Consider the following 26,450-nt stretch of genomic DNA (forward strand, 5'->3'; position numbering starts at 1 on the left):
CTGTTCTGTGTGAGTTTTCCCTCTGAGCTGTGTTCACACACTCTTGGACAAAGCGCTGTAATGCTCACAAAGTCCAGTACAAAGCTTCCCTTAAACTCAGCAACTCAGCGCTGGCGTTCATTCATTTATTTTACAGTACCGCACGGCCACGTTACATCAGGCTTTATACTCTGTCATCTCTGCAGACCGCGGGCAAAACACAAAACACTATCCATATTTCATACACAAAAAATAAATAAATCAATCCAAATCTGACCCCGGTTTAAGAGAGCGATACGAAAAGCAAAAAGTCGGTCTTGTGATTTTTCCAGTGGTTTTTCATAATTCATGGCTTCTTTGGTATGTTTTGAAGTAGAAAGCGCACTGTTCACTGCTTTGTTAGCTCCTAGTTTCACCAGCTAAATGTACTATTGATGCTGGGCTTGTGTAAACTTCTGTAAGAGTCAACACAACCAAGAAAAGGCAATTTAAGAGCGTCTCTGAAGTGCAGACATCACAGCGGAGAGCGGACAGTCTTGTATGTGACCTGAAATGTACTGAGCAGGTGAGCTGGACTGATGCAGAGTGATGGTGTAAGAGATTTGTTTGTTGAATTAGGAGTAATGATGGACTCTAAAGGTCAATCATGTCACTTTTCTAGTGGAGGGTCACTTCCTTGTCTTCATGCAGATGCTTATTAACAGTACCACATTTAATTGATCTGTTTGCATTTATTTCGTTGAAGGTGTATTATTGCTAAAAATAAACTGAGAAAATATATATGCATACTTACTGTGACTTACTGTGTCACATATCCACAGATCTGAGCTGTAACACAGACATACACAAGTTTAATGCAGGGGTGGACAAATATTTTTTTCTCAGGAGCCAAATTAAAGAATTAATCCAAACATGTGGCAGACGGCTGAGCCACTGAGGTCATAGGTGTAATAATAATCATTCTTTAAGTAATTTTATGTAAAATATAGACTGTTGTTATTTCATATAAATAATCAAATACATATAAATATATAATAATAAATAATCAAACTGTAGTTAGTGTTGGGGAGTAACAGATTACATGTATCGGAGTTACATAATCAGAGTACAAATTATGAGTAACTGTATTCAGTTACAGTTACTGTTTGAATGAGTGGTAATTGGATTACAGTTACTTTGTTGAAATAAGTGGATTACACGGCGGTATTTTCCTGTTTTCACATTTGGGGCTATATCCCTTCTTTTTTTCTCTCTGTAATTTCACTTATTGCCGAACACTAAACTAGGTCTAAACTAGGACTAAACCAGGACTAAACCAGGACTAAAACCAGGACTAAACCAGGTCTAAAACCAGGTCTAAATTAGGTTTAAACCAGGTCTAAACCAGGTCTAAACCAGGATTTAACAGGACCATGCTGCGCGTGTCTCCTCGTCTTCTATAAATAATATTTTTAATCTGGTTAAGTGAAGACTCGGCCTTTTCATTTTCTTTTATCAGACAAAACATCGTATGTGAAGATTTCCTGATCTTTGCTTCTCTACCGCAAATCAAGTAATCCAAAGTAATCAGATTACATTACTCACTAATTTAATGGATTCCGTTACAAAGTACATTTTGGGGTATGTAATCTGTAATCTGTATGGGATTACATTTTAAAAGTAACCTTCCCAACACTGCTTGTAGTGGACCAAACATAAAGGCAAAGACAAGGTATAAAAATAAGTCTAAATTTTATAAAGTAAAAAAAGATTTAATTTAACAAAGACTCAAATTAGGCAAATTATTAACAAAAAAAGCCATGCCCAACTGGGGTAACTCAAAATCAAACTGAACAGAACAAAACTAACCCAACCAGACAAAGGAACAGTGGTGTTTAAATACTTGAGGACCAACTAAAGCTAAACACAAGAAGGAGGAATTAAACTAAATAATTAACTAAACTACTAAATTAACCAAAGTAACAAAAAGGCAAATAATTATAATACAGAAAATAATAAGTGATAATAAAGTGACCCTAAAGCAAACTATACAAACTAACTTAATAAAACTAACTAAATAGTGCTCCCTCCCCCCTTGTTGAGTCATGGTGGTCTCTTCCAAGAGTTCTCAAAAACAAAAACAACAAGTGTAAGTAAATCAGACTTATATTAACTAAAATGAGAATATAATTCCTAAATAAAGGAATGAAATTATGTGTAATGTAATTAACTTAATGTAAATGAAATGAAATGATACTGACACTGTGGAGTGGTGGCAGAGGGATCCACCACACAAATACTTGCTGGGGGCCAGATTAAAATGTGTTTTAGTGCCATACTGTTTGTGTTTGTGTCTGTGTCTGCTGCACCTTTACACCAGAACCTTCAGAGTCTTTCTTTAGCGTGTTTAAACGGCGTGTTCTCTTCATAGATGACTTCTGGGAAATCCTTGGAGGAAAGTCTGAGTACCGCACGTCCACCAGACTCAAGGACAAGATGGACGCCCACCCGCCCAGACTGTTCGCCTGCTCCAACAAGACCGGCAACTTCATCGTAAGCCTCTGAATATTCTTATTCAAGAGTTTATTTGAATAGATAATGATAAATGCACCATAAGGAGTGAAAAAGTATTGTAAAGTACCAATGTGTACTGTTCAAGTATTAGTATAGAAAAAGCCTGACAGGTACCGATCTCTACAAACACATCTAACTGTGTCTCTGTCCAGATCGAGGAGGTGCCCGGGGAGATGACACAGGACGACCTGGCCACAGATGATGTCATGATCCTGGACACGTGGGAGCAGGTAACACTGGACAAACGTGTTTTAGTAACTTATTCTGTTACATGGTCCAATCACAGAACTGTAGTTTGAATACTTATATTTTTACATTAAGTAGCATTATATTAGAGCAGAATTGACATTAAACAGCTTCATATTTAATTGTTGTGCACGTATCACATGTGCAGTGTATTTTTCTAACTCATTCAGTGCACTCTGAACCCAACACTACATCATCAAGTACTCTCATGTATTAGTTTTTCAGTATTTTTTGGAATATGTATTTCTGATGCACACATTTATATACTTTGACTATCTACTTACTGTATTTTTTGCACTATAAGTCACTCTGGAGTATAAGTCACAGCAGCCAAAAAATGCATAATGAAGAACAAAAAAACATATATAAGTTGCACCAAACTATAAGTCGCACTTTTTGGGGGAAATTTATTTTATAAAATCAGTGACCAGGAACTGACATTTCATCATGAAAGGCAAGTTCTAGTAATAACAATAGAAGAGAGAACAACAGACTGTTAACGTCACATATGAACAGTTCTTCAGATAAACTATAACATAAACAACAGAACAGAACAAGTTTAACAAACTCTGCATCTCACTCCAAATCAATAAATCCATTTAATTCTTCATTCCTTGGTGTCACTTCTGAGCATCAGTTCCAGTTAGAATTATTCTGGCGTTTCTGAATCCCGACAGGATGGTTTCGGTGTCACTGAAGTTCAGGCTTTGTTGATCCATCCAGTGACTTCAGGAAAGTTACATGGTGCATCCTCCCAGTTGCCATGAAGCTGTGTTCTTCATCCTCACTTTTTCCCAGTTCCTCACAAGTTTCTCACTCACTCCAAACTTTCTTTCTGCTGCTCGAATATTTCACGACTTACAGCAGGACAGAGGCTCTTTCTGCAGGAGACATGTGCAGTAGAGCGTGAAGTGACAGTGGTACAGGAGTAATAGGAGCAGCAGATACTGACACACAAGAGCCTCTCATGGCTGTCAGTGTGAATATTTTCATATATAAGTCGCACCAGAGTAAAATATAAGACCACCCAAACCACTGAAAAAAGTGCGGCTTATAGTCCAAAAAATACGGTACTCATAGCAATATTCAGGACATTGATGTGTAATGATTTAGGATGTTTGCTCTCTTCTGTAATGGAACACTCATGTATCTGTAGAGAGAGAGCTGAGCTGGATACTTGTGTGTTTCAGGTGTTTGTGTGGATCGGAAACGAAGCTCAAGAAGAAGAGAAGACCGAGGCCATGGCATCAGGTGAGACACAGAACAATGAGCAGGGCCACCACTCCACAGACCTGACCTGTCATTTGGCTTAATGGTGCCATCTGCTTGTCTCCATGAAGATAGAGGAGTTTAATGTCATACTGTGGAACATTCCAAGCATACTGATAATATCTCCATGGAAACAAGCAGGGGGCAGACCCTTCACCAGAAAAGTTACATAGTGCACCTTTAAATTGCCACACATAGCAATGGCAAAATATTGATGTTTTATAATTAAGAGTTTTTTCTGTTTTCAAAAAGGGCAGATGTTGTCTTATACTGATTATGATTTCCTCCCCAAAACAGTTTGAGAATTTATGTAGTTGTAAAAATATTTAAGACCCACAGTAATTTCATGTGTATGTGGAATATTTTCTGTTTAAAATGTTTATATTGCATTATTTTTTATCTATATTATAATGTTTATCATCTCAAAAATACACAAGCTTGTATTTTGTTTCATTTACACATGTTTAACACACAAATCTCTATTTGACCTTGTGATGTCATTAAGTGGTAATATGGGAAGCACTAAACTGTGTTTTTAAACTCCATACACCTTCACTACAACCATTGTTTTAGCCTCTTTAGCTGTTTTCACACTGGGAAATAAAGTGCTCACTGGTGAACGACCCACGTTCAAACCATTTAAATGAACCCATCGACAGAGGGTGTGGATTTACCACCAAATAAAACCAAGGCGGATGTCACAGCAAGAAAAATAACAATCATGGATCACATCATCAACACCAACGAACATTTGTACTCATACAAATAATTATGCATCTGTGCCAAGCTCTGCAACAACATCAGCTGTGGAGAAGGTGGCAGTGCTGAATGCAAAGATGTAAACTTACCATGAGACACAGATATACTGTATGGAATATATATAGAATATTTGGTCTCCTCCGCTGATCACTTGCTTCTTGTCACTTGATTTCTCCACCATATTCCACACACGTTTTCTTTGTTTGTTTATTTTACCACGTGTGACCCGGATGAGCCTGCTCACATCTACTGTGTCATCACGGTTCGCTTGGAAAAAACACGTTTTTCTTGGCTCCTGAACGCTAAGGTTGGCGTGAACACATCAATCAGGTTCTCTAATGGCCTGAAAACAATAATTGAAACTGCTTCAATCGTCAGTGCACCAGCAGATATTAGAGACGATCTCAACTGTACTAGAGTTAAAGCAAAAATATTCAAAAATAAAAGCCGCTTGTGGCCCTGGAGCTGTGCAATGCCCAGCTCTGTTCTAGAGTCTTGAAAAGTAAAGCAGTTTAAATGACAGTAAAATAGCCTTTAACTTACTAAAACTACCACCAAATGACATCACAAGGTTGAACAGAGCATTTTGAGCTTTGGGGATGTAGAGCACCTAATAATCCAGGGTTCCTCAAACATGAATGAAACAAAACACAGCTCCAGTTATGTTTTTGATGAGGGAACAGCATTATAACATGTCTAAAAGCTCACAAGAGTCAGTTTTGTGTTAAAAAATGAGAAATCTCTTGACTCACAGACAAATAATCACTCACAAATCATTTCAAAGGTAATGTCCATTTTCTGTCTTTCACTTGTAAATATTCCTGTGTCCCTCAGCTGTCCGCTACATCGAGACGGACCCGGCGAGCAGAGACCCGCGCACGCCCATCGTCAAGATCAAGCAGGGATTCGAACCCCCAACCTTCACGGGCTGGTTCCTGGGCTGGGACCACGAGTACTGGAGCAGCGACCCCCTGGAGCGCGTCATGGCTGAACTGGCCCTTTAAACGACACCCCCTCCCCTACACGCCCGCTCTGTGCCGCCCCCTCCTGGCCTAAGACTGTACTGCTGCCGATGTCTTTTATACTATTCTTTCTTATGTTTTTAAAAGCGTTTGATTACAGTCACTTGATGCCTTTTAGAGTTGTTTTATGCCAATAGGAAGCAGAATTACAATGAAGGTATATGCACTTTTCACGTCACTCATAGACAGAAGAAACATTGGACACAATTGTTAAAAAAAAAAAAAAAAAAAAGACGGTGTGTTATATAGTATAGTTTAAGAAGCACAGAGGCTAACCACTCTGCTACTGTGCCACCTAACATATTACAAACACATTAGGTATTCTAAATTGTGTGAATTCAGAATTGTATTTAGGTGTTATTAATTTGGGATATATTAGAATACTGGTAGATTAAATATATATTTTAGAAATTTTGAAAAAAAAAAAAAAAAAAATAAAATAAATAATACTAATAATAATAATAATAGTATGGCTTGAAACAATGTCTAAAATTAAAAACTAGTCAAATCACAATTATTCTGATTTTAAGAAATTTACAGTAGTCATATTTTGCAGTTTTATAAATATTTTGGCCATCATTTAATTTTTGTCCTTTTTCTAAAATAAATTCTGTACGTTCTATTTCATTATAATACGTCATTATTGGCAACAAAACATGACGTAATGCATTTTATTTGTCAAACTTTTATCATTTTATTATGTTCAGATGTGTCCAGTGATTCTTCTGTGTATGCTTTGAGTTTTCTGATCCTACAGTTAAAACTAGTGAATTTAAATGGATGCAAAAAAAAAACAAAAAACATTTTCAACACCTGTTTGTGAGCCAAATAGCAATACAACAGATGCCTTAGAATCATTTACGTCAGCACGCTGTGTTTTATAGGTACTGTACGGTTAGCCTTTGTGAGTGACTTGCACATTTGTATTTATTTGGATAGAGTTTACGGATAGAGCTACTGTAGTTTATTCCGTGATGCTACGACGCTAAAAGAAACCGTTGCTTTGCTGCTTGGTTGCCATGACACTCCTCAGGACCCTCTGTATCACTATTCACCACATCAATAAAATTAGAACGGAAAATTAAATTGTCATTGTTTTTTGTTTTTGTTTGTTTTTTTTGCAACTGTAAACCATTAATTAATTTACGAGGACTGTGTGTAAGATTCTTATTTAAAATTCCATAAACATGACCTAGTTGTGTCCTCAAATATGCTGATTTATGCTTCATTACCAAAACAGTGGACATGATGGAAGTTTTAAATGTTATAATTTGTTGTTTTGGACAATTATCCAATCACAAAGCAGAATGAGCCTCACATGACTCTCATTTGGGTTGCCCTTTCAATGCTGAAATCCAGTTGGTTTAAACCTAAAATGTGTTGATTTGGATGGTCACTATGTAAACCCCAGCACCTACAGCCAGTCATGAATCAGTGCTAGTGCAGCCTCTGCAGCTCAGAGAGAGTATGGTGCGTCCATATACTGAGAATGAAAAACACTTCTATGTGTGCTCTGTCTGCAGGTGAAGGCTCTCTCAGAACAGGTTCGGTTACATTCAGTGTTCAGTGAGGATATTTTTTAGAGCACAGGTGGTCAGACTAGTTTATGTTACGACTAAAAGTGAGGTTGCCAAATGTCTAAATATAAAATATGTTGCAATTGTAAATGTGCTTAAAGGGCCAGTCAGAGTCAACCTAAGGGCCGTAAGTGGCCTTGGAGCTGTACAATGCCCAGGTCTGGGTTACATATACAGTAATGCATATATACATATACATTACATACAGTTCCTACATAAAACATGGAAGGGCAACAGTAGCTCAGTTGGTCAGAGCGTTTGTCCACAGATCAGAGGGTTGGCAGTTTGAATTCTACTCTTGAGTGTGTGAATGGGTGAGTGGATCCGGGAACCAACTTTTTTTTGTCATTATATATAGTACACACGCAAGTTACAATATATCTCCACATATTTGTTCATACATACATAAAAAAAAAAAAAAAAAAAGAAACGTAAAAATGATGGGGTCTCAACTGTGCAGCAACTATGTCAGGATTTTATCTGACATATTTCACTCAATTACAGAGTTAAGAACTTCCTAAAAGTGATTCTGAAAGATTTTTGAACAAATTCTGTAGCTTTCTAAGTTTCTTGTGTTGTGCTGCTTACAAATTATGTTCATGGCAAGTAAGTAAGTAATTCATATTTTTTGCCCAAATCAACAGTTACAGACGCTGTAGGACATAGGGAACAAGAAATTTAAAAAAAAAATATGATTTCATAGTAAACTTCTACAAGCAAATGAGGATTATATCGAAATTACAGACTGAAAAAATATGTGTGCTGTTTTGGGAAGATCAGTAAAATGACATAAACAAGACCCGACATTTGGTCTCGCTACATTCACATTTCATTTTATTATGATACAGAAGCTGATTTTCTAACATAACAGTGTGTGACGCAGCGAGAACATCCCCCCCTCTCCCAGACACAGCAGTTACTCATGTGCCACCCAAGAGAAGGGGGCACCCGGAGAGAGGAGGGGGACGTTCAAGCTGAGATAATGGGACGTTTGAGCTGGAACTTTCAAGCCAGGGGGGACGCTCGAGTTGGTATTTGTGTTTCCTTGTTGTAAAGTGCTTTGAAGGTGGAAAAGCGCTATTTATTTTACAATTAAAACCAGCCACCTGTTTTTTAGATCCTATTCCTACATCGCTTTTTAAATCTGTTTTTAATTTTTTAGCCCAAGAAGTTCTTAACATTGTAAATTTTTCGCTGCAGACAGGGGTTTTTCCTACAGCACTTAAAACTGCCATGGTCAAACCTCTGCTTAAAAAGGATAACTTGGACTCCTCCCTGCTCAGTAATTACAGACCTGTGTCAAATCTGCCGTTTTTAAGCAAAATTTTAGAAAAAATTGTTTTTAACCAGGTTAGTGATTTTATGACTTCTAACAATATTTTTGAAATTTATCAATCTGGCTTTAGAGTTCAGCATAGCACAGAGACTGCATTATTAAAGATTCTTAATGATATAAGATCCAACTTAGACAAGAAAAACCTGTCAGTCCTGGTGCTGTTGGATCTCACGGCAGCATTTGACACTGTAGACCACTGTATTTTATTAGATAGATTGCATTATACAGTTGGTCTCTCTGGATCTGTTTTTAACTGGTTCAAATCATTTTTAACAAACAGGGATTTTTATGTTAGTCTTGGGGAGCACTCCTCCGCAAAATGTAAAATGGAGTATGGTGTTCCCCAAGGCTCAATTTTAGGTCCAACCCTTTTTAACCTTTACATGCTGCCACTAGGACAGGTCATCAGGAGACACGGTGTTAACTTTCATAGCTACGCTGATGATACCAGCTCTACATAGCCGTGTCTCCTGGTGACCTGAGCCCGATCGACACCCTTTTTAACTGCATTTTAGATATTAAGTCCTGGATGGCAGCAAACTTCCTCCAGCTCAACCAGGGCAAAACTGAGGTTTTAATTATTGGTCCTGAAGCTCAGAGAGAGAGGCTCAAAGCTAAGCTCCAAACCTACTCACTGAACCCCTGTGAGAGGGTGAAAAGTTTAGGAGTTATTCTTGACAGTGAGCTTAGCTTTGAGCCACACATCAGGTCCATCACTAAATCTGGTTTTTATCATCTAAAAAATATTGCCAGAGTCAGACCTTTTCTTTCTCAAGCCAGTGCAGAGATTTTAATACATGCTTTTATTACAAATCGCGTTGATTACTGCAATGCTCTCCTTTCTGGTCTTCCAAAGAAATCTACAGCTCCATTGCAGCTCCTCCAAAACTCGGCAGCCCGGCTGCTGACGAGGACCAGGAAGAGAGAGCACATCACCCCAGTACTGAAGTCTCTGCACTGGCTTCCTGTGAGCTTCAGGATAGATTTTAAAGTTCTTTTATTGGTTTATAAAGCTCTTAATGGTCTTAGTCCTATTTATTTATCTGATCTGCTTTTATCATATGAGCCCTCTCGGACTCTCAGGTCCTCAGGTAGTCTCCTTTTAGCTGTCCCAAGAGTCCAGACTAAAACTCACGGTGAGGCATCTTTTAGCTTTTACGGCCCCCGTCTGTGGAACAGTCTGCCTGAGGATCTGAGGTCCGCTGCGAGTGTTCATATTTTTAAAAGTAAACTTAAAACATATCTTTTTAATTTAGCTTTTAACTGAAACTTTTACCTGTTTTAACTTAAATTATCATTATTATTGTTATTATTATGGTATTTTTAAATTAAATTATCATTACTACTTTATTTTGTCTCCATCTGGTCTTAGCTATACACTTTAATTTTTACTATAACTTTTAAGAGCTTTATGTTTATTAGTTTTTTTAGTTTTTATGTTTCTGTTTAAATTGTGGTATGGGGGGGGGGGGTGTTAATTAATGTATTAAAAATGTTTCTGTTGCATGTGAAGCACTTTGTGCTACATTTCAAATGTATGAAAAGTGCTATACAAATAAAGTTTGATTGATTGATTGATTGATTTAAAACTGACTGACCATTCTGACTGGGGTTAATTTACAGCACGTCCCTCCAAGGCTCCCGTACCCGACATTAAAGCCTTTGAACTTGAAATATTGCGATAAAAAAGTCAACGTTTGTTCACATTCATAACAAATTTATTAATGAAAAGCTGCTAAAATATCACAGTTACAAAGATAACGCAACCAAAGAATAGCCATTTCAAACTGTAAAGATTTCATATTGTTTCATCAACAATTTGTAACATTTCATTAAGAACGACACAAATGTGATTCTAACCTAAAACTTGAATTGAACTATACTTTTGGACAAACACAAAGTTGTAATAAAATGTTATAAAGACATATTAATAAACACAATAACAGTAAAAAGTGAAATAGTGAGAAATAAAACACAACTCTTTGCTTTGCTCATACTGCGTTATAATATGTTGATATATATTTTGTAGTAATACTTATAGTTCTGATATACAATGCAGTAAGCAGTAACAGTACACACTCGAAATACAGCATTCAGTGGCCATGCATCACCGACTCACTCTGGGTTTGGACTACAGATAAGACACATAGATTGGGGCCGATATTTGCAGTTTTGAGTGTATCAGATATCGGAATAAATCTCCAGAACAGCCCGATATTTCGTTTTGGTCAATCTGCTCTTTAAAAACTACACACAGCTTTATTTTATTACTTCAATGCAAAAAACCCCCAAAAAGGGCTCTGTGTGACTTTGTAGTGAATTTTAGTAACAGAATTTGAGAAAATAATCTATATAATCATCCTAAAAATATCGGTATTTATCAGTCGCTCTGGATTCTAAGCAATTGTTGAGTTTTGAGAACAATTATTTCTCATATTTGTAATCACAGAAATAAGAACATTTCATATTTTTTCTCGCAAATTCCCAAGGTGAAGAGGTTGAAATGGCGAGTACTTGCATATATACAACAGACACAGATATTTGGTTTGTGTTAGTAGAGATACTCAAAAGTGACTGCATAGAGGTCAGAGGTGTAACGTGGTGTTAGTACATTAAGGCTTCAGGCTGGAAATAAATAGAACTCCTTTTTAGAAATAAATGTAGATTTTTTTTTCAAGTTTTAAAATATTTTTTGAAATTCTAAATCAGTGAGTTTAAAAAAAAAACGATAAAGCTGTAATTAAATAAAACATTTTCATGTCCCTTTTGAACTTGCTTCCACAGCCAGTAGCGCCTCCAACTCAGACTGGCCATATAATGTAGTGCACTAGATTACTTTTTTTTTTGGTAATGTAAATATTTATATTTAAAATCAAAATTTAAAGTGGGACATTTGTGGGGCAAGAAAGGTTTCTATTACTAACATGACAAACCAATTATGTCATCACAACATTACACCAGAAAAATTATAGGTTTGACTTGACTTTTTAGTTTATAAGTTACACATTTTTGTCAGTTTTAATACATTTAAAAATCCTTTTCTTTTGAGAAATATGGCTAGCGATACTTAAAATCTGATGATGTAATCCCACATAAAAATGAATAAATAAAATACACCTCGGGCTCAGCTTCACCTCAGTAGAGTCAAACTGAGACTCTCTTCAGCTACACAGAGAATTACAAAGTCGCTCTAAAAGCTCTGTTTATTTTACACCAATTATTTAGTTAGTATATGAACTGATTAAAAAACAACAAACAAACAAACATATTTTAACATTTTAAACTGGATTTTGGAAACTGGAAAATGCTCTTATTTTCAACACAAAATAGTAGTACTTTCTTTATGTTGCCACGTGGTCTTATATATCTGATACCTCTAATAATCTTTCTAAAACTGTTCAGAAAACATCCAATTTTGTCCCGTTGGTGTGATTTTGTTCAGTATTCATACCTGCTCAAATGAATATCTAGTTTCAGTATTAGTTTTCCAACTGGTTAGTATCTGATATTCTATACTATTCTAACTCTACTAGCAAGTGCATCTGTATTTAGTCCAGTAGTTCTAAAGTGTGCAACGCAATTTATGTTCATATATGGACCAAAATCTGATCATTATCTGATTTCTGGCATTGTCAGATTGTTGAAATGCCATGGCAGTTCCCTCTGGTTTGAGTAAGAAAATGTTAGAAGTTATTTTAAAATTTGGTCATCAGATTTCTCCGGTGCTGTCAACACTCGCCAAAAATAATATTCAGATTCAGTCATGTCTAATCATCAGTAATATAGTTGGGGTTTTCTTTTAGTCCTCTGTATGTTCTTAAGTTTAAGGAAATCAAAAGCCATTTCTATTTCATTTTTGAAAAGAAAAACAAATCGTAAATTGACCTAGTTTTTGATATATCACCCAGTCCTATGTTATTGGGTTATTTTCTAGTTATGGGATATGTACTAGCCATGCACTTGTAGAATCATGACTTTTCCTAAGTACGATCACTGCATGACCCTCCTCTGAGCAGTTAATAATGTTCAAACGATGGTCCACGTTGACTTGTCTAAGGCCACATAGTTGGAGGCACTTCCCCGTTTGAGAATATGAAATATGAACAATAATAAATGCAAATTTCTCTCCCGTTCTGTGACTGTAGCACCCGTTTGTCAGAGAGAAACATGATGGCAGGGTGAGCTCTGACCCGCTAATGACACATTTATGTAAACAGATCAAAACCACGGTCTGACGATCTAAAGGGCACAAGTGACATTTGGATGTTTTTGATGACTGAAACTTGGCAACTTATTTAAATTAAAAGTATAAAATGTTTTAATCGCTATGGCAGCAACGAGCTTTTCTCGTCATTCTGAAATCTATGGTTAGAAACAAATTTGTAACTGAAATATCACTTAGACCCTTCAGATTCTCTGCCCTCCTCTACTTTCTCTTTTAGTGGAGATCTCTCTTCACACTTGTTTGGCTAAATACTCGGATATTTTGTGTGTATAACCTGTCGGACAAGTCAGATGGGGTTGGTTGTTTTGGAGGTGGGACTGGAAGCTGACTGCTTGTTGAAAGGTTATATTATCTCCAGGGGCAGGTGGAAGAGGATGGTGGAGTTCTTCTCAGCTGTGATGGTAGTAGTAGAGGTTCGGGTGGGGTCGGTTGGTGGGGTTGGTGGGTGGGACTGGTTCCCTGGGTCAGGTGGTGGAACTGGTTGCCTGGGATCTTGTGTTATGACTGGTTGCCTAGGGTCCAGTGGAGGCTCATCTCCAGGGACAGGTGGAAGACGATGGTGGAGTTCTTCTCACCTGCGATGGTGGTAGTGGGTGTTCAGTTAGGGTTGGTTTGGTGGGGTTAATGGGTGGGACTGGTTGCCTGGGTCAGGTGGTGGACTCACTGCTTGATGAAGGCTTACACCATCTCCAAGGGCAGGAGGAAGCTGAAGGTGATGGGGTTTTGGATGGGGTTGGTGGCTTTGGAGGTGGGACTGGCTGCCTGCATCCGGTGGTGGAACTGGTTGCCTGGGACTGGCTCGGCTAGGGTCAGTTGGTGGAGTTGGTGGGTGGGACTGGTTCCCTGGGTCAGGTGGTGGCTCATTGGTTGATGAAGGCTTGCATCACCTTGAGGGGCAGGGGAAAGATGATGGTGGTGGGGTTTTGGGTGGGACTGGTGGGTTTTGGAGATGGGACTGGTTGCCTGGGGTCCGGTGGAGGCTCAGCGCTTGATGAAGGGTTATATCATCTCCAGGGGTAGGTGGAAAAGGATGGTGGAGTTCTTCTTGGTGTTAGTGGGGGTTGGTGGGTTTGGAGGTGGGACTGGTTGCCTGAGGTCCGGTGGAGGCTCAGGGCTTTATGAAGGCTTGCATCATCTCCAGGGGCAGGGGGAAGATGATGGTGGAGTTCTTCTCGGCTGCGATGGTGTTGAGGGTCTGGAGGTATCGCAGCTGCAGGGCGGAGGGGGACTCTGCGATCACCAGAGACGCCTCCTTTAAAGCCCGGGACGCGTTCATCTCACCCTCTGCAGCTATCACCTACACACACAACAAATGCATCTTTTAAGGACCTATACGACACAAAACTGCAACTGTTACCTCCTCAAAAACAGACCTGGAGATGTGTTTTGTTTCATTCACACATGTTTCAGCAATTTAGAGTAGTAGAAGTAGTAGTAGTAGTAGTTGTAATAGTACTAGTAGTAGTAGTTGTTGTAATAGTAGCAGTAGTAATAGTAGAAGTAGTAGTAATAGTAGTAGCAGTAGTAGTTATAATAGTAGTAGTAGTAGTAGCAGTAGTAATAGTAGTAGTAGTAGTAGTAGTAGTAGTAATTGTAGTAGTAGTAGTAGTAGTAGTAGGGAGTTTCAATAGTAGCATTAGAAGCAGTAGTGAGTTTGAATAGTAGTAGTAGTAAATAATAATAGTAGTAGTAGTAGTAGTAGTTGTAGTAGGGAGTTTCAATAGTAGCAGTATTAGTAGTGAGTTTGAATAGTAGCAGTAGTGAGTTTGAATAGTGGTAGTAGTAGTAGTGAGTTTGAATAATAGCAGTAGAAGTAGTGAGTTAGAATAGCAGCAGTAGTAGTAGTGAGTTTGTATAGTAGTAGCAGTAGTAGTGAATTTGAATAGTAGCAGTAGCAGTAGTAGCAGTAGTGAGTTTGAAAATAGTAGCAGTAGTAGTGAGTTTGAATAGTAGCAGTAGCAGTAGTAGTAGTGAGTTTGAAAAGTAGCAGTAGTAGTGAGTTTGAATAGTAGCAGTAGCAGTAGTAGTAGTGAGTTTGAATATTAGCAGTAGCAGTAGTAGTAGTAGTAGTAGTGAGTTTGAATAGTAGCAGTAGCAGTAGTAGTAGTGAGTTTGAATAGTAGCAGTAGCAGTAGTAGTAGTAGTAGTGAGTTTGAATAGTAGCAGTAGCAGTAGTAGTAGTGAGTTTGAATAGTAGCAGTAGTAGTAGTAGTGAGTTTGAATAGTAGCAGTAGCAGTAGTAGTAGTAGTGAGTTTGAATAGTAGCAGTAGTAGTAGTAGTGGGTTTGTATAGTAGTAGTAGTAGCAGCAGTGAGTTTGAATAGTAGCAGTAGTAGTAGTAGTGAGTTTGAGCAAGTAGCAGTAGTAGTGAGTTTGAATAGTAGCAGTAGCAGTAGTAGTAGTGAGTTTGAATATTAGCAGTAGCAGTAGTAGTAGTAGTAGTGAGTTTGAATAGTAGCAGTAGCAGTAGTAGTAGTAGTGAGTTTGAATAGTTTAGCAGTAGCAGTATAGTAGTAGTAGGAGTTTGAATAGTAGCAGCAGTAGTAGTAGTGGGTTTGTATAGTAGTAGTAGTAACAGGGAGTTTCAATAGTAGTAGTAGTAGTAGTAGTATTGGTGTACCTTGGCGCGGGCCTCCCTGCTGGCCTCGGCCTCTGCTGCCATGGCTCTCTGCAGCTGGAGCGGCAGCTTCACGTCCTTGATCTCCACCCGCTCCACCTTTATGCCCCAGTCATCTGTGGCATCATCCAGAGTGGACTACAACACAACACGGAGGCACAGGGTTTACAACAGCGACACAAAAGGACACACTTTATGGAAAATACAAACATCAGTTATATTTGTGAAATGTGTCAGTTCACAAGAGTCTGGGAGTAAAAACATTTGAGACTGACAGACTGAAATATCAACTGCTAAATGAATACAAGAACCCTGTGTAATTTAGAACATGATTGTAGCGGCAGCTCTTCCACTAAATAATAATAGTGTTTTAGCAACGCTTTAACCACAAAGGTGCTGGGTAACCTCACTGTTAGCATCAGGACTTCCTGCCCACTTGTATCTCATTGATTTTTTGCCGAGTCGTGCTAAAAGGAATAAATGTTTAAAGATCAGACAGTGGACAGAGAGCAGAATTTTGAGGCAATACAAATATTAAAATCAAGGCACAAGTTGAAGTCATCTACAGATAAAAACAATCTTTTTTTTGTCTTTGCTTTAAGTAATTGAAATATTAGCAAGTTATTTATTTTATATTTCACATTTTTAGTAAAAGTTAGCAGTAGCTTTGAGACACAGTGAGTTAGCTGTGAGCTCCTGTGCACAGATCCTGTCCTTCCCCAATTTGAGTCAATGATGAATTTGAGTCCAAATTCAATACGTGCAAACACACTAACACTTGTCATTTATTACAGCAACACATACACGGATAAACTACAAGTAATATATACTGGGTGTCCAGATGTCCTTATTTATCCGGGACAGTCCCAGTTTTGGGTCCTGTGTCCAATGTCTCAGCAGATTTATACAAAACCAGTGATTTGTCCCAGTTTTATACAAGAAATGTCTCAATTGTCCCTATTTTTGACCACGCTGATCTCGGCCAACAGTAAAGAGAGACATAAATTGCCACTTGTTAACGTAAAACACAGAAAAACTGCTTAAACTTGACCAAAACACAAAGAAAATGTGACTCACATGTTCGACATGAATAGGCCGAACGTGGAACAATTTTCCTTAATTACGCACCCGTTTCACAATTTTATTATTACCAACCACCACAAACCAGGGGTGTCCCAGTTTTAGATTTAGAAAATCTGGTCAAACTAAATATATACGCTATACATCTTTATTACCCTTTAAATGTTTATTTTATGTTGACTAAAAAGCTGCTAAAAAGCTTGACCAAAAAGATGAGTGCAGGGAAACCTACTAATGTGTGTGTCACAGTTAGCATTATATGTACCATATTTTCCGCACTATAGGGCGCACTTTAAAGCCTTTAATTTCATCAAAAAACAACTGCGTGCCTTATAATCCAGAGCGCCTTATATATGAATTTATTGGGGTGTCTTAGTATGGCTTTAGTAAACTACAAAGCCGCACCACTTGCACCATTATGGCTCCCGTAGTCAGGAGCATCCGGAGTAATACACACTGTGATTCCTTTTAATATCAAAATGCACCTGTCAAGAGACACGCTGACAAAGCCCACTTTAAACTCAAGGCTGTTCTAAAGTGAAAGTGTGAGCTGCGTGGGAGCAGTGGGTGAGAGAAGGAGAACACACATTCACCAAGACAGAGAGACAGCGCCGAGCCACTTACGCCACGATCTGCCAATGGATCGTGGACGCCTGGGCTAAGGATCAGTATCAACTGTGGTCCGAGCTTTCACCAAGACCAGAACCATCACTGAACTGCCAGGAAACAGTAATCACACTAACTCGGATAATGACGAGAGGGATGTGGGCGTGCTGGACGCCGGAATCACCCAACTGTTTGAACAATTATAAATTATTGTGAATACGCGAACAATTTAGCGTCTCAGACAGTATTTTTTATGTGTTACAATTGAACAAAGTTGAGAGTTATTGTGAACGCGTTAAATAAAGTCTGACTGACTTATCTAACTGTTGTGTTTCGTTTAATGTGCCTTTATAGTCCGGTGCGGTTTATATGTGAAAAAAGTTTGAAAATAGACCATTCAATGACAGTGCACCTTATAATCCAGAGCTCCTATAGTGCACAAAATACAGTATTTTGTGATTACAGCATTACGGTATTTTACGAGCGTTAAAAAATAAAAATAAAATAATGAAACCTTCTTTAAATTAAATGAATGGTGAACTACAGTTTCAATTAGCAGTTTTTAACCATTTCTGGCAAGTAAAATAATGAAAATAAAGTCAAGTTAATTTGGCTCTGACTCAAATTGGATTTCCTGTGTAAAGAACAAATTATTACTTCCGTCTTAACTGTAGCTCTATCTGTTTTTCGTCAACTAAGTAAATTGACTTGACATGACATGGAAACAAATCTTTGCTGTTAATGAAAAAATCCATGTGTTATTGAGCTGTGATTGTGTTTGTGTGACTGTGCATACACTGTGGAGTTTAACTGACCGACTGTTGCCAAGAAACAAGAGGGTGAGGTTCACAGATTGGGGGAAATCTGAGCATCTGTCACTGAAACTTAGCTGTGGTTTAGCGCTCTTCACACCTGCTTTCAATGTGGAGGGGAGAAAGTGTGGTGCAAAAGTGAATGTAAAGTAGATTATTATTACTGGGCCTATTTACATGAATCAAAAATCACAAATTAAATGAGCCAGAATAATAATAAATAGAAAACAAAACTGGACTAAACCTTCAATCGGGGTTAACCCTGGTTCAGTGGTATAAATTCTGGATCCCGTTCTGTTGGGGGAAACATGAGCTGACTTTATAACCTGCTCTAAACCTGATTAAGTTCCCGATAAGAAAATGGTGCTGTGAACTATCAGAAACAAGAATCTGCCTGCTGTGAACTCAGTTATTTTGAGCTGATTATGACAGTTCCTTGTGTGTCAAGTACAAAGTTCTGCTACTGTATTCTAATTGGTCAGTTGGTGCTGACCCTGATAGACCCGAGAACAGGGGTCGGCAACCTTAAATACGCAAAGAGTCATTTGGAGCGTCTCCCACAGAAAAGAAAACATCCGGAGCTACAAAATCTAAACTGAGGATAACTGCATTTCATTCTTTTTTTTTACTTGTATGCTCTGTATAAAAAACTAGAGTGTGTTGCATTTATGCTACAGAGAACACGGAATTTTATTTCTGCATGTAACAAAAACATTCTGATACTTTCAGATGAAATACTCAATGCCTACTTGAGTTCTCCACGTAGGATATAACATCCAAACTTTCCATGTAGCATTAAACGTTCTGTTTTCTTCAGGAACTTTTCTTGGATTTATCATTAATTACCTACCAGGGGTCAAAAAGCTCAATAAATCATGCTGCTGGTGTAGGTGGCGGTAAGTCCGGGTTGCCAGATCTGTGCTGGGTATCGCACGTCGGAGGCTGTTGCGCATATAATTTGCGTGACAATAATGTAAATGTTTAATGTTATATGATTACCATTATCTACTCATTTAGAATTACTTTTAAAAGTGAACAAACTAAAATAAAAATACATTGTAATTAAAAACTCATTATTTATTTTCCAAAGTCACAGAGAGCCACAACAGAAGGATGAAAGAGCCACAAGCCGGAAGTTGTTGACCCCTGATCTAGACTAAGGATGCTTTGACATTTGGTTAGGCCTTGTTTGAGCTCAGTTTAGTCCTGCTGTAGACTTGGTTGGGTCCTGTTCTACTCGCGTTTTTGTCATGTTCTGTAGTTCACGTTAGATTCAGGTATAGTCTAAATTTTAACACACACATGCAAGTCTAAAACATGTCCTAAAACTGAATCAATATGACCAAAAAAACTGGTGAAGAAAATCAACACTGCTACATAAGCCTCGTTTCCAGTGGTTCACTTTAGACTGGATCAGTATGGGCTGCAAGTGTCTCCACTGACTAAAGAGAACCGTACTGCCCTGTTTGAGTCCAGGGGTGGGGTGCGAAGCCCTGGACCCTGGAGGGTACTAGCTCCAAAGAGAGGCCCAGCATGGCACAGATCGCTTTAGCTAAGGTGTGGCTACACAAGAAAGGAGATGACTGGACAAAAGAGAACACAGACTCAAGACGGCTGAAAGCAGATATAACATAAACTAATAAACCCTCACCAAACGCTGACTTGATCTCGTGATAAACCACAGTATTTCCAATTCCACAAAACAGCTGTTTCCTGTGTATCATGCATACCACTTACATATAAAGACTGAAAGTATAATATTTCCAGAGCATAATGGATCCATCATGAGCCAAACCCACTTTTCACTACATAAAGAGAGGTTCAAACGCAGTGTACAGATGAAGAGAAGTGAAATTGTGTGTTCACGCTAGCTTTAACTTTAGCCTCGACTCACAGGGCCACAAACTTGGAATTACTAAACGTCGTTTTGTGAATTGCTGAAACACCGTTTACACTGAAATGAATCCGTGTATGACCGTATCAAAGTATCGAAAACGATCTGCATCCACACACGACGTTTCTGTGTCTGCAGTCCTTCCCTATCCACACAGCTTTGAGCATATTTGTTTACATTTCACAGAAATGAAACTTAAAACTGCATGACTAATTTGCATAAACTAAGTACTCAAAAAAACAGTTCACTATTGTGCGCTGATGCAGTTCAGCTTCTGTCGGACTAAAGGACACGACTCAGTGGAATATGTTCTTTCTGTGACAGAGGGATGTTCTGCTGATGGTGAGTCTGTTCTGTGCTTCTGTCGCGTTGGAGATGGTTCATGTTAAACTTTTCAGAGATTATACATCTGCAGGTCGTACACACAGACCGTATATATTAATATATTGTAGCCTCTGAGTGTTTTGGCGGTGAATTACTTCATGGTGCACAGACCTACGTCAGAGTATCAGCGTTTTCAGGCGTCCACACGGTGCCGGATCAGATCTGTACTCAGATGAATTCGTGGGAGCTGGAGGCACCAGTCTCTGGAGCCGTTTTCAATCGGATAAGTGTGAACGAACACTGCAAGCGCAACGAAAATGACTTGAATACGTACTAGTGTGCACAGGGCTGAGAATGGCATAATAATTAGGACTACAATTCAAATATGACTTAGAATTCACTTTCTGTCCGTGCCTGGAGCGTGGAAACACAAGTGGGCTGGAGAGACACCCTCTCCAAGTGGCCTCGAGTGAACCGTGCCAGGAGAAAAGAAGCTATAGCCTCCTAGATTGATCCAGAGTCTCCATCTGAATAAACAGCTGGACCATAATAAGCTTTCACACAGACCACTTCCTTGTTGTTCATCTAATTGCTTTAATTGACTATAGACATCACAACAACCCTTTCTCAGGAATCCATTAACGTGTATGAAACGCACACAGGCATATCTGATTTTGCTACATCTTTTGGAACCAAATCTCTTGCCATATTACAGCCCTAAGAATAGTGTGAAAGCGCAGAGGCAGCCTGGGAGCAGATGTCGCTGATGCCTCCTCAAACCCTCCAAATGAGAGTGCCATCTGGAGCCGAGGTTATTGAACTCCTCGCTGATCGCATGCAAACGCCGCCCTGTCTGCGATAAATATTGAACGGTTTAGAGGCACGCGGCGCGCAGTGGCAGACCCGGGTGTGTAATGTGAATGAGAGCGGGGGCAGCTGGGACGGGAGCTGGAGCCGGGATTAGGCGCGAGTTTGCTAACAGGCCCGGTGTTCACGAGTGCTTTGTCTGAGGCAGGTGACTGTAGAAAGATACAGTTTGGAAAATGTACCGCAGAGAAAAGACAGGGTTATATTTGCCTGCTGTGATTTGGGACGAGGGCTGAGCCACGAAGAGAGACGGAATCAAAAGTGGAATCTAAATTGCAGAAAATGTTGAAAGTTCCTCAGTATTTAGAGATCTAAAATCCAATGGGTACTGTGAATGAAACTTGCTAACCCTGTAGTTCAGACCTCGACACATTCTGAAATACATGAAATTGACTCTTGTATTAGTTTACATTTATCCTGACTTATCTTTTCTCCTGGATGTTTTAAAACGTGCATTGTGAACTGAACCAGTGAGCCTCTCCTGAACACTCCTGAACACATGAGGGATTACCGGGAGCATTTTAGTAAGAGCTTTGCCTGGGATCCAGACTACAAACTTCTCCAGTACCGTATTTTTCGGACTATAAGTCGCACTTTTTTTCATGGTTCGGGTGTTTCCTGTGACTTATACTCCGGTGCGACTTATATATTAAAATGTTCACACTGACAGCTGCGAGAGGCTCTGGTCTTGTGTGTCAGTATCTGCTGCTCCTGTTACTCCTGTACCACCGTCACTTCGCTCTACTGCACATGTCTCCTGTAGAAATAGCCACTGTCCTGCTGCAAGTAGTGAAATATTTAGCCAAATACAGTAATCGAGCATCAGAAAGAAAGTCTGGAGTGAGCGAGAAAAGCGGAAATGGAGAACACAGCTTCATGGGAATCGGTCGGGTACGCCATGTAACTTTCCTGGAAGTCACTGGATGAATCAACAAAGCCTGGACTTCAATGACAATTGAAACCATCCTGTTGGGATTCAGAAAGGCTGGAATAATTCTAACTAGAACTGATGCTGAGTCTGACGACAGCGACACAGAAGAGGTTTATCTCCAAAGGTCGCACAGAAGTGACGCCGTGGATGAAGAATTCAGTGGATTTAGTGATTTGGAGTGAGATCGTGAGTTTGGTAAACTTATCTTATGTTGTTTATGCTATAACTATCTGAATAACTGTTAATATGTTACGTTAACATATTAACAGTTAACATATTCTGTTGTTATTATTATTAACTTGCCTTTCAAGTTGAAATGTCGGTTCCAGGTCTCTGATGTTACAAAATACATTTCCCCTAAAAGGTGTGACTTACAGTCCGGTGCGACTTATATATGTTTTTTTCTTCTTCACTGCGCTTTTTTTGGCTGGTGTGACTTATACTCCGGAGTGACTTATAGTCCGGAAAATACGATACTTACAATGGACACTGTTACATTATTGGTGTGTTAATTGGATAATTTACTTTAGATGGTTTGTGGCAATATAATTTTGGCCAGAAGAGGCAAGTAATGTGAACAAAAGTCTTTTCTTAAATCTGCAAATGTAAACAATGAAGGACAATTTAATTAGTTTTAAAAAGTCCTTCCAGATATTATAGTCATTCCGGACAGGTTGTGATGAAAACCAGAACTAGTTAGTTTGCATCCTAATTATTCACAAAGATGCTTTTCACAACTTTTTTGGTGTCACTGTAAATCTAACAACAGCTAGAATGCTAATGCCCACTTTCCTGATTATCTGACTATAAAACACTACAAAGGTTATGCAATATATCAAATACAAGGGGTAAAAAAATCAGGTACAGGATATAGACCATTGTTTCCCAAAGACTGGGTCTGGGTCTGATTTTTTATGGGGTCGCCTTGTTACGATCTGCATGTAGGTCTGCAATATACATACATACATACCCCTGCTCCTCACTTCTTCACTTCTTCTCCATGCAACCCCACTCCTCATTTGTTCTCTGTGCACAGAATCTCCACACACACCCCCTGCTCCTCACTTTTTTGGCAGCACTGCCATCCCTAACCAATTTTCTGTGTGAAAGACTGATTACTGTTTTTCCTTGTTTAAAACTTGAGTACCGTGTTTTTTGGACTATAAGGTGCACTTAAAATCCCTTCATTTTCTGAAAAATCGACAGTGCGCCTTATAATCCAGTGCAATTGAACCAATTTTCACATATCATTCACCTAATAGCACAGTTGCCTAAGTCATATTTTAAAGTATTTGAAAGTAAAACACATTTTTAGCAAGCACATTGGTATTTTTGATTGATATTTTATAGACATGACTAAGGCAGACAATGATTTTAGACTCTAACAAGCATTGGTAGGAGAGTAAAGTTAGGCAGATATCACAATTTGGGCAATCGTGTTATTAGACTATTTCACTGAGTCGTGTCATTTAGTCCAACAGAAGCTGACTGCATCAGCACACAAGGAGCGAGCTGTTTTTTCTGCGGCTTTTAGTTTATGCAAATTAACATTATGTGGTTTTAAGTTTCTTTCTTTAAAATGTAAACAAATGTGCGCAAAGCTGCTTTAAACACATTATTACTCAATGTATATTTAAGTCCTCCTCGTAGGAAATAAAAAAGTCTCCAGTCTCAAGTGTGTTACCCTTAATGCGACTTATAATTCAGTGCGCCTTACGTATGTATGAAAATAGACAAGAGAATTCAACATTATTGATACTGCGCCTTATAATCCGGTGCGCCTTATAGTCCAAAAAATACTAATTATTGAGAAAGACATGATCACTCAGTCAGCAATAAAATATCCTCATTTAATGTTCAATAATGGTCACAAATTTATTCTGTGATTCATGAATAATGTCTATTGACTTGGGTAGTGAAGATTTGAGACTTTTAAAATATGGGTCCCCAGAAAAAAAGTTTTGGAAACACATAGACCAAATAAAGAAGTGAACGCGAGTTTGACGTCACCTATGGCATTCAGCTCCAGTCAAATGAAGCTCATGAGGCGAGCAGTTATAGGAGCTAATTTGAAGTTGAGCTCTATATTTGGAATAGGAATTGATTTACAGACAAAATAGTGAAATAAAAACACCAGGATCATGTAGAGCGGGTTAATATGCGCATTTTAAGACCAAAATGACGAGGCTCACTGCAGCAGTTACAGAGAGAGGGGTGACAATTTTTCAATGTAAAGTTGACTGGAGCTAGAGTCGATGGAGGCAGAAGTCTATGGTCCAGACCCTCTGTAATACTCTCCACCCCCGGTTGAGCTTGTGTCTGTACCTGCATGCTGTGAGCGATCTCCTCCCGGTCAGACAGGATCTCGGACAGGTTCTTGGTGCCCAGGACGTTCCTCAGGGTGGTCTGTGCCAGCAGGCGGGTGGCGGCGTCCGCGTTGGTGATGTTAGCTACAGCCAGAGTCGCATTCTGCACGCGGTAATACACCACTCCATCCACGCTCACTGTCACCGAGTCTTTAGTCAGGACCTAGTACAGGGCGCAGAGAACAGCAGAGGAAAACCATGAGAACGAAACAAAACAGAGAACTGGCTTATTAACAAGATGTGTCCAAGTTTTTCATCAGCATGTGCAAAAAAGCTAAAGCAGGTCCAGTCTGTGTGTCACTCGTTTTTCAAAATAAAACCAAAATAAGAAAATGAAGCAGTGGAAACTGTTTTTTTCAATAAAAAAGTGCTATACAAATAAAGTTGCATTGGATTGGATTGGATTTGTTCATTTGTTTGTCAAATTGAAACCAAAAATAAGAAAACAAAAAAACAACTATTTTCTTCATTATTTGCCTTCATAATCAAAATGAAAAAATGGATAACGATTTTTTTTTTTGTTTTTTTCAGTTTTCTATTTTGTGTTTAAATGAAAAATGGAAAAAAAAAAACGGATAACGGCTGGTCCTGGTCTCAGTCCCAGTCTGGTCCTGATCTCAATGCCGGTCTCAGTCCCTGTCTCAGTCCTGGTCTGGTACCAGTCTGGTCCTGGTCTCAGTCCTGATCATCCGACACGAGCACCTCCGGGCTTGTCCCAATACTCAGGCCTGTTTTAGTTCTTTTGCCATGCCCATGCTTTGTTTTTAATTAAGCCCTGATGAAGACCAGTTAAGGTCGAAACATGTTGGCTTTGGCCATTCAAATAAAGGCCTTTTAATTATATTTTTCCTCGTGCGATGTGTAAATTTTTTCTACTGTTTTGGAGTGCCTGGAATCCGTTGTGTTCCTGTTTTAGTTCTGTTTTAGTCCTGGTTCAGTACTGGTTTAGTCCTGTTTAAGTCCTGATTCAGTCCAGCATCGCAGTTTAAATGACGGAAACGGGAACAGCCATTATCCGTTTTTTTCCATTAATTATTAACACACAAAATCGAAAACTTTTTTCATTTTGGTCTTGGAGACAAATAATGAAGAAAATTTTTGTTTGTTTTGTTTTCTTATTTTGGGTTTTCATTTAGAAAAAACGAACGAATGAATCCAATCCAACTTCCAACAGCACATTTTATAAACAAAACAGTTTCCAAAGTGCTTCACAATGGCAATGTAAAACAACAATTATGTTTCAACCATGAAGAAAATAATACAATCAATAAATAAAATATTAATAATAAAATCAATGAACAAAAATAATAAAATGTATACATAAAAGCAGCACTAAAAAAAAAAAAAAGATACATGGTCCAGTTGTTGACTTAATAAAACACTCTGTTCCACATTGTGATGTCTTGTGGTAAAACAGGAAGTGCTCCACTGTGCTTTTAAACTCCATACACCTTAACTAGAATCATTTGAATAATTTTAGCCCTGGAACTGCCAATCTCTACTGAACTAAAGGTAAAAGGAAGCAGTTTTGAAGATATACATGTCATCTCTAATAAGAAAACTGACGGAGCTGAAACAGTAATTTTCGTAATATTTTTATTCTTGAAATTATTCCTATTTTGTTTACTAAATAATTTGATCTATTTACATTTTTTTCTGTTAATTATTGCTAATATGAATCCTAAGTTTTGTCTTAGTATGTATGTATGGTTTTTGGCATTTTTTGGACTTTCCGATGCCCTTTATCTGTAAATTCCCCCTCTGCAAAAACCATGGTGTGAAGTGTGCCACAGTGATGAGGCGTTTATAGAAATCTAACCCACAGTTTTCCTGTTAATGTAACCACTCTGCTGCTGTGCAACAACAACAAATGTCTGTGGCCTCGACTGGTAGATCAAAATGTCGGCTAGTGAGACGATAAAATACACAACCGTGCATTGACAGTAGGCCTGTAGTTGACTAAAGAGATTCTTGGGGGGCTAAAGAC

The 26,450-nt window shown here is 38.6% G+C and overlaps 2 protein-coding genes across 4 annotated transcripts in view; one reads left to right on the forward strand and one right to left on the reverse strand.

The window, feature by feature from the left end:
- The window catches only part of gsna (gelsolin a), a 51,439-nt gene extending 44,525 nt beyond the window's left edge, over positions 1 to 6,914 (forward strand). The window contains exons 13-16 of the mRNA XM_020919267.2: positions 2,390 to 2,511; positions 2,685 to 2,762; positions 3,969 to 4,029; positions 5,641 to 6,914. Coding sequence (XP_020774926.1) covers positions 2,390 to 2,511; positions 2,685 to 2,762; positions 3,969 to 4,029; positions 5,641 to 5,810 — 431 coding nt within the window. The 3' untranslated portion in view covers positions 5,811 to 6,914. The remainder of the gene's footprint in view (positions 1 to 2,389; positions 2,512 to 2,684; positions 2,763 to 3,968; positions 4,030 to 5,640) is intronic.
- Positions 6,915 to 10,452: 3,538 nt separating this feature from the next.
- Positions 10,453 to 26,450, reverse strand: part of stom (stomatin) — a 52,173-nt gene continuing 36,175 nt past the window's right edge. For 2 of the 3 annotated variants that reach the window (XM_020919269.2, XM_020919268.2), the window contains 3 exons: positions 24,423 to 24,626; positions 15,587 to 15,721; positions 10,453 to 14,263 (listed from right to left, as the gene is read on the reverse strand). In XM_020919269.2, the coding sequence (XP_020774928.1) occupies positions 14,075 to 14,263; positions 15,587 to 15,721; positions 24,423 to 24,626 (528 nt within the window). In that variant the 3' untranslated portion in view covers positions 10,453 to 14,074. The remainder of the gene's footprint in view (positions 14,264 to 15,586; positions 15,722 to 24,422; positions 24,627 to 26,450) is intronic. The other variant, XR_008632174.1, reaches the window with a different exon arrangement.

The sequence above is a fragment of the Boleophthalmus pectinirostris genome, unplaced genomic scaffold (genome assembly GCF_026225935.1).
Source record: "Boleophthalmus pectinirostris isolate CB_2022bp ecotype Guang Dong unplaced genomic scaffold, ASM2622593v1 HiC_scaffold_18, whole genome shotgun sequence".
NCBI classification, from domain to species: Eukaryota; Metazoa; Chordata; class Actinopteri; order Gobiiformes; family Gobiidae; genus Boleophthalmus; species Boleophthalmus pectinirostris.